At 40.1% G+C, this 9113-nt stretch overlaps 1 protein-coding gene across 1 annotated transcript in view; it reads left to right on the top strand.

Moving 5' to 3' along the window:
• Lnpep (leucyl and cystinyl aminopeptidase) overlaps positions 1-9113 on the top strand; it is a 113258-nt gene continuing 104145 nt past the window's right edge. The window contains exon 1 of the mRNA XM_008830542.3: positions 1-233. Within this exon, the coding sequence (XP_008828764.1) occupies positions 215-233 (19 nt within the window). The 5' untranslated portion in view covers positions 1-214. The remainder of the gene's footprint in view (positions 234-9113) is intronic.

Below are 9113 nucleotides of genomic sequence, written 5' to 3'. Positions count from 1 at the left end.
ACTTTGACTGCCTCTGGCCTCTTGAGTCTTTCTGCAACGTTTGCAAAAACCCGGAACGGAACATTTCCGAGCGGTGGAGCGGCGCCGCCACTCGCCGCACCTCCCGGCTGTACTGAGAGGCCTCGCTGGGCATGCTCAGTCGACCGGGCCGCTTCAGCTCGCGGAGTCGGAAGCTCAGGCGCTCGGCTTGTGAGGAGCCGCGGCGGGGGGGAAGATGGAGCCTTTCACCAATGGTGAGTGGCTGGTCCGAGACGCTGCTTCCCGAGGTCTCGGGGCGCAGAGGGGCGCGGGCAGTTGTGACACGCGGGTTGGGGTTGTAGCCGGCCCCCGCCAAGGGCTTCGCACGGGGCCCGGGGCCGCCGAGGGGCGGCGGCGGCTGGGGACCGCCGGCGCGGGTGTGAAGGTCAGTCCGCCGCCCCAGGTGGCCCCCGAGCCCTGCGCCGCGCGGCCAGGTGAGCGAGACACAAAGTTTGTGCTGAGTGTACAGGGGAGGGGGCGGCGGAAAGTTGGCACCGGCTTCTCCCGGGGAAGGTGGCCGCGGCCGGGGCTTGGGCTGTCGGAGTTGAGCGACCACCGCTGCGAAAGCCAACTTGCGCGGTGTGGCGTGGCGGGAGCTGTCCGCGCGTCCTTCGGCGCTGCCCGCATGTCTTTCCGTAATAGCGCGGGGTGGGGCCGGTCTGCACCCGGCCATCTAGTGCCAAAAAGGGAAGGAAACTTAACGGGAGACTGGCTCGCCCCTGCTCCGGACGGCCGAGATGCTTGCCCGCAGTGCCACCCTGGTCTGCAGCTCCAGCACTCTGCAAGGCGGTCAAACATCTTTACCCAGCTCTCGAGATCGATTTTCTTCTAGTCTGAGACTCATTGATAGCACTGGGTCACGGTGATATCACACTGTGACAGGGACTGAGAGGCAAGGCAGCCTGGGTCCTGAAAACAGCCACAATCCTTTACTGAATGCGGGAACAAATCTCACCCCATTGAAAACCATGGCTTTTGTTTGGGTCAGAAGAGCTAGAGTCACAGCCCAGGGGTGAAATGTCTTCCGTTCTGCTGTGTTGAGTACAAGGATTCCCCTTTGGGATGTAAAGTAGGAAAACTGCTAATAAACGGCAGGATATAATGAAATTACAGGTTTCACTCTCTAATTGGCATGTATTTCCTGTGTTTAGTTGATTACTTCAAGTAGGTAGAGAATCAGATTTATAGGAGGCAAGTGTATCCTTGGTTGGGTGGGTTTCTTGCCACCCAAGAGGCCAGGAGACACGTAGCCCACTCTATCCGCACCCCAGGCCACTTTGCTGTGTACTCTGCTTCATTCCTGGGGCCGTGAACTACTCATTAGATTCCTTGTTTTTAATTGAGAATGCTTTATTCTACTGCCATCTTTCTGTCTGTGCTGTTTAATTAGGCTTAATGATGACAGTTTTGAGTTTACTTTCTCATTTGGATTGTATTTGTAATTACCAAGGCTCTAAGAATAGTTTGGTAAAGTTATCCAGAGAATTAAGGAAGATTTGAGCAGAAAAGGCACCATATGAACCATCTGGTACTTGAGTGTAAAATATGTTTTAATATTAGGTCCTTGCAAATCGATATCCCAAGGCTTATTCTTTGTTCTAGGCAGAATACCTGGAGCTTCTGTATTTGTAGGATTTTAAATATGAAATTTCACTCAATTAAAACAAATGTCTATGTAACAAGATTGAGTCACTCATTTAGTTAAGTATAATGCTGGTTTGATTTACTGAATCTCCCTCGATAGAATTAAAGAAAATTGTCACATATTAAAGTTAAAATGTTTTCTTCTCCCATAAAGTATCCTGCTTTAAATGTATTTTCACATTGTCACATTTGGGAGGACAATGGAAAAATCCTAGGGAACGAAAAAAGCAGTGGTTCAACTTTCATGTAGGAAATCAGACTTCTAATTCTTTCCTATCTTCCAGATTCTCAAAGTCCATGCTGGAAACAGATTGGCAGAGTACCATTTTAGTTAATGTGATAATCTCTCCTTGGAGTCTTATCTGCCCTTTTTTATCAAGGAAAATAGACATTACAATATATGAAGTCGTGAAGATATTAGATGCTACTAATTTAAGGTGCTTTGCAGGTTTTAAAGTAGACTATTTACTTCAAAACGTTTGAAACTTTGCTGTAGAATTTTCAAAACTTAATATGGTATAATAGAAAGTATTTTTATTTTATACATACTTTGAATGCAGAAATATGCACATACAATTTTACCAAAGGTCTTCTGCTGTTTGTTGTCATTTTAGGATAGGTGATTGGAGAATTTATCAAGCTTTATATTGACACTTGTTACACATTGAGCCTCTTTGAATAAAGTGTTTCTCATTTTCCTATATATCATTATGTAAAGAGATGGGTGTGTTAATAAAGAACAGTTTCAGTAATTCAGGGCGCATAGGTTTCACTTAAAATATTGTCAGTGGTTTCACTGACCTGTATGTTTATAAAGAAATGACTTTACTTTCTGTTTTGTTGCTCTGGCCTTCAGCACTCCTTACTGCAGTAGAGTATTCTGTACCTTCCCTGTACCTTCCCTGATCTGGCTCATTTTCTTGGGCCCTGCTCTCTCCTCTCTCCCTGCTGGTAATGGGTCCATGTGATGAATATCTTATGTTCATCTAGTTAATAACTTCTGCAACCCATTTAAAATGGCACATCTCTAGAAAGGGCCTATAAGGATGGACTTTAGTGCCAAGAATTCCTATTTGGCTCAGGAGATATTTTTGGCTTTGACCTTGGGAGGGACTGAAGACTGGACATCTGGTCTGGCTTTGATTCTCTGGTGGCTTTTTATGGTAGAGAATGTGTTGGCCAGTGCTTAAGATTGGTTTGACAGCAGCTGCTGCGTCCTGTTAGGCAGGAATAGGTGAAACCTTTAGGAAGTAGTGACTTGTATATTTATCAGCACAACAAAAAATTAATGAAATGTCTAGGTTTTTTTGAGAGGTGCTAGATTAGAGAAGGTAATTATTTGATGTCTATCTACCTTTGCCCTCATTTGTTTGGAATTTTTCAGAATAACTTAAATTCATATTAAGATATATTAAAGTCAGGGCTCAACCACAGAATCTCACTGAGGGAGTCCTAAGGTTGGTCCTTGAAATTTCTGACTTCATTTCCATGATACTAAAAGAATTCACTAGAATGGAATTTTAAGGATGTTTATCAGGTGAGCAAATAGATTTGCAAACACATTGATGAACTAATTTCCAAGTGTTGTTCAGTGATTAGAAAATTGCAGATATTTTGAGACATGGTCTCCTTATAGTTGAACTGTTACTATGTAGATCAAGCTGGCCTCAGTCTCAAAGAGATCTGCCTGCCTCTTCCTCCCAATTGCTGGGATAAAGGCAACTTTTTTGGGGCGGGGGCGGGGGGAGGCGGGCAGGGCAAGATCTCACTCTGTAGCTTTGGCTGGCCTGGAGCTTACTGTATAGACGGGACTGACCTTGAACTCAGAGATTCACCTGCCTCTGCCTTCTGAGTGCTGGGATTAAAGGAGTATACCACCATACCCTGGGAGATTGTCTTTTTTATATATGAATATAGCCTCTACACAAACCACTTTATTTTTGTAGTCTGGTGCATAATCAAACAAGGGAGACTTCCTGTCTTAGAAAATTGTGTGCTTAGTTTTGGATTAGTATCCATTTGAAAGTATTTTCCAACTTTCAAAATGGAAAGTCTTGGCAATAAATTAGATATTTATGGGTTGCAAGGTAGCATAAAATTGTCTTTTTTTTATCTTATTAAAGTTGTTTTGGGGCTGGAGAGATGGCTCAAGCAGTTAAGAGCATGTAGCATACTACTCTTCCAGAGTTCAATTCCCAGCATCCATGCTGGGTGTCTCACAGCAGCTTGTAACTCCTACACTGCAGTCACCTGCACAATTAAAAAGAATATTGGGGACTGGAAAGATGGCTCAGAGGTTAAGAACACTGACTGTTCTTGCAGAAGACCCGGGTTTGAATCCCAGCACCCACATGGCAGCTAACAACTGTCCATAACTCCAGTTCCAGGGGATCCCACAGCCTCTTCTGTCCTCCGTGGGCAGCCTCTTCTGTGACACAGGTGCACTACATGTAGGCAATACACTCATACACATTTTTAAAAAGTTGTTTTATAGGTGTGTAGGTCTTTAAAAAACAAACTAGGCATGTGCAAATATCTAAGTGTTAGTTGCATTATAAAAAGGAGCTTTTCTGTATGAAACAGTGTATTTTAAAAAGAAATGGAGATCTTTTTTTAAAGGTTGAAACCTCATTCAATTTTATGTCTTATAGGGTTTATACTGAGTACAATAAGGTATAACTGTATTAATTCAACACTGTGAACCTAAAAATTTATAGCCAATTTTGAAAGAGATGCATCTTTGCTTTGGAAACTGTTATTGACTATGTCAATGCTGTTGCAATGAAATGCTTCTACTAATTATGTGGTTATTAAATAGATTTTTTTTCATTAAAAAAAAATAGGGACTAGAGAGATAGCTCAACAGTTAAGAGCACTGGCTGCTCTTGCAGAGGACTGGGGTTTAATTCCCAGCCATCCACATGGCAACCAACAACAATTGGGTTGGTAACTCCAGTTCCAGGAGACTTCAGCACCCTCTTCTGACCTCTGAGGGCATTGCATAACATAGGTGCACTTAGATACATGTAGACAATATACTCATACACATAAAAATAATAAATATAAAAAGTAAACTAAAAAAACACTATAGCATCATCTCTAAAAAATGTGAGGTTATCACATACTGCTTATATGAAAATGTACTTTTAATATAAGAAATACACATTTCATTTGTTCTGTTGTAAATTACTGCATTGAAAGAAAACTCATTAAAAGTTTTTTTCTGTGATGAAATGTACATAACAATGTGTTTTTGTCTTTTTCCCATAAGACCTTCTAAATTTCAGTTGGGGATATCTGAAATTAACAGTCCCAAGTGGTTAAAAACTGCCCCAGTTTTAACTAGAAAGCAGTGGCAGACAAATTATTTGCTATTATGCACCCATTTTCAAAAATTTCTTGAGACAGGATAAAAAACCAGCATAGTTTAGAAACTGCTATAACCAGTGATTGTCATTTATCTGTATGTGATCTGTGAGAACTCCATCTGAAAGATGCAGAACCAAAACGATAAGGAGTTTATGTGGAAAACAATCCAGTGGTGATTTCCTACTCAGTAATTCAGTCACACACTCTTTGAGTGCTCAAGAAATAGATTTTCTGGTAGACATAGTAACAGAAAATTCCACAGACTTATCAAATGATGCTAGCCAAAATAAGAGAAATGAATTGGGAGACTCTTGTTTTCATGCTAGTATAAAAACACAGAAATATAAAAGAAACAAAGCAATGCAACTTTGTGAAGACAATGTGAAAAAATATGCAGAATTGTCTTTCTAGGTTGTTCATATAACCTTTGTCACTAATAAACTTATTTCACTGATTGCATGAAATATCTCAAAAGTAACATTTTTAGAAATTTGAGATATGGAAGAATCTAACCAAGATCACCCTAGAATTTAGGATATAGCTGCTAGAAAAGGTCTGTTCCTGGTAATTGAAGTGTGTGTGTGTGTGTGTGTGTGTGTGTGTGTGTGTGTTTGGACCATGGTCTGTCAGTTACTTCATCCTTTGAAAACTGTGTGAAGTTGGAATTGAGCTAATACTCCTTGGCTTTTCATAATGCACTGAGGAGAATGGAAAAAAAAAAAAAACCCTCAGAAAACAGATAGCTTTTGGGGGGTACTCTTTCTGAATGTTCATGGAAAACTGGGATGGGAATGTAGGGAGGTTTTGGAGCCCTTATGGTATAACCTTTATAGAGAATGTTGCTCATTGCTCTGATATTTGTGAGCATGGAATGTAACATTAAGAGTTCTTATGTTCATAGAAGGGTCATCAGGAGTCCCTTGAAGGCTGTAGCAGGAGGTAGAAAACATTTGCCAGGAATTTAAACCATGTCACCGTCTGTCCTTCATAGTCAGAAAATCCATTGTCACTTTAAGGCAGAACTATTTACTTTCCTGAATATTCTGGCTTTCAAGAAAATACAGTACAAAGAAGGCCATGGCGTCACCTCCCCTCCCCTTTCTACTATGTTAGCAATCTCTTCCTGTTCTTACTGGTTAGATTGCCTTCACTTCGCTACTTGTGTTTATGGTTGTACAAAGAGCCAATTAATTTTAATTCCTACCTTAGCACCTAAACTAGGAAACCAGGCCATTTGCCAAATAAAATTGAGGCTTCCAAGAAAGTTCCCAAATACAATAAAGAACCAAGTTTCATGTAGGATACCCTGTATAGTTCGTTTCCTTCTCATGTGTATTTCTTAATGAAAGTCCTGGGCATTCCCCGTATTTCCATAATGTAGTCACTGAAGCAAAATTTGACTTAGTTATCTGTACTACTTCAGACTGGGGAAATCTGAAGTCTTCCAGAGTGGTGCGATTGGGAGAAGCTGAGCCTTTGGTGGGGTGAAGTGAATTGAAGATGCTTTTTGCGGGGAAGGTATCTTCAGTTGAGGGAGCAGAAGAATGGAGGGTACATTGAGAGGACATCTCCTTTGGTTGGTATTGTGATCCTTTTGTAGCAAATGACAGCTCTGTATTCCAGGCTACTGCCTCAAATGTCAGTTGATGTTAGAGGAAATTTCTGGTAGGAAAGGAGCCTTTGTGCATGATCTTGGCACATGTGTGCATGCGTGCATGTATGCTTACACTCTGTCTTATTCCCTTGGGACTGTTTCTCCCTGAACCTGGAGCTCTGTTTTATAGTTAGGATGGCAGCCAACAAGCCCCAAGGATCCTTCTGTCTCCACTCCTGCAGTGCTGGGGTTACAGGCACGTGTGGTCATGTCATGCTGGCTTTTTTTTTTTTTTGAGTGGTGGGGTCTTTGGATTCAAACTCAGGTCCTCATACTTGTGCAGAAAGTGCTGTTGTTCACTGAACCATCTCCTCAGCCTGGGGCATGGTGCTTCTTATAGCTGAAGCTGTTACTTTGTAAGATTTAAAACAACTGTCAGAACATTCATCACCCAGAGTGTTGCATCATTCTAGGGACATCTTTAAAGAAAAAAAAGATGCACAGAGATTAATGGGAGGGATTTGGGAGAGCTGTGTCTAAAAGGTCTTTCTTTTAAGTTCATATTGTTACTGTTGTATGGTGACAATATAATGCTTATCCAGTTTTATTTATCAGAAGGGTTCCATGATTCAGTAAGGGAAAGCTGCTCTGGTCCTTGAGGCTTGGAAGGAGGAACTAGTATCCCCGGATATACAAGGATTCTCTACAGGAGTTGGGGCTGGCTCACCCTTTAACTTAGTAGCAGTTAATTTCTCTGTACTTTGAACTGGATGCTAAATGTATTGGCCCTTTCAGTATCTACAATGAGTGGCTATATTAGGAAGACATTTTATGTTGAGCACTGAGTATTGGGTGCCAGTCAGTGGGAATAAGGAACATATTGTTCTTCTAAACAGCAGCTCCACTTCTTTCTGTATTAGTGCTAATTACTGAGGGGCTTGATAAGCTTTCCAGTTCAAGGTAAGGATGAAAAAAAGTAATTGAATCTAGATCAGTAACTCTAGATGGATTTGGAGATTAGATGATAACAGTGTCTTGAGGTAGAAATAAGCACAGGCTCACTATGGAGTGGTGAGCTTTGTTCAGGCCAGTGCTCTTATATTTCAATTAATTGCCAATTCGGGGATGCTAAAAATCCCAAAAGCTGAAGAATTCATACACTTTTCAGTTCACATAATTGAGTGGCAGTAGTGATAAAGTTCTTTTTTTTTAAATGTGATTATGATCCTATCCTTTTGAGTAATTTAAAAAAAATTTTAAAGGTTAAAATGATAAGAAAACTGGCCCACAGACAGTTGTAAACTGATGAGAAAGTTAATACTTTAGAGATTTAAGATGTCATATACCTTTTGTCTTATTGGCCTGATGAATTAGAGGGAAAGTATTCCAGAGAAATATCTGTAAACTAATTACTGTTCAAATTCTTGTGATCAGGCCTGACAAACTGAGATTTTTTTTTTAAGGTGATTTTGTTTACATTCCATGATAGGCATTCTTAAGTAAATAACCCACAGACATGGATAATGCTTAATACTGTTGCTGATTTTATGTAAGGAATTTTGATAGCTAAGATATCTTTTTGAAACTATCCAGTTGATGGAATTGAAAATAAGCTGCTTTGTAGTACAGAAGTATCTGTGGTATTCAGATTTGCTTGAGAGATAAATGAGCAAAAATATTTAGGTATCACTGACCATTTTGATCACTTTTTATGACTAGATCTTGTAAAGATGCCCCAAGAATCATTAAGGGGCTAGATCTATATTATGAGGAAAAATCTGTTCAAGCTGTTCTACAAGGTGTAGATTACTGGTTTGATTTTTTTTTCATAACAAGGATATTGGCATTACCTTAAGTGAATAAAATAGTATACATTTATGTGGATTTTGATAGCTTTCATAATACTAAATACAAGGGTAAAGTAATTGAATACTTGCAGTATTCACCCCTATACTTACTGTGGCATTATTTCGTCTGTGGAGTATCATCCCATGACTTGGTGATTATGTTTTTTATAAAGGTGTCTTCTAGCCAGAATTTTAACTATATTACTTCCATCGTGGCACTGACAATATTTGCGCCTCAGTATTTTGTCTATTCTCAGTATTTTTAAATGCTTATTTGTTTTAAGAACTAGTGGTTATTACTAGAACTTTGTAGACTGATATACTTTCTGAATTTTTTTTAGTTCTGTATTCTATTTTGAATGACAGAAAATAAAACAGTATATATACAATTTTGTAAAAAGATGAATGTTTTGAGTTTAATTCTATTTTATTGAAACCGGTGACTATTAGAATTCAATTATACATCATTGTCTCTTCCTCTGTTTCCCGGCTTTATTTTTTTGAGACAGAGTAGCAATTAGCATAGGGTTTCCTTCTTATCTTGCTATGTAGCTGAGGGGATAACCTTAAACTCCTGATCATTCTGCTTCCACAGTCCAAGTGTTGAGATTACAGGTGTGAGCCACCATTAGCGGCTTTCT

The sequence above is a fragment of the Nannospalax galili genome, unplaced genomic scaffold, assembly GCF_000622305.1.
Source record: "Nannospalax galili isolate Female #2095 unplaced genomic scaffold, S.galili_v1.0 scaffold1014, whole genome shotgun sequence".
In the NCBI taxonomy this organism is placed as follows: domain Eukaryota; kingdom Metazoa; phylum Chordata; class Mammalia; order Rodentia; family Spalacidae; genus Nannospalax; species Nannospalax galili.
This window is presented reverse-complemented; position numbering and strand designations above follow the sequence as displayed.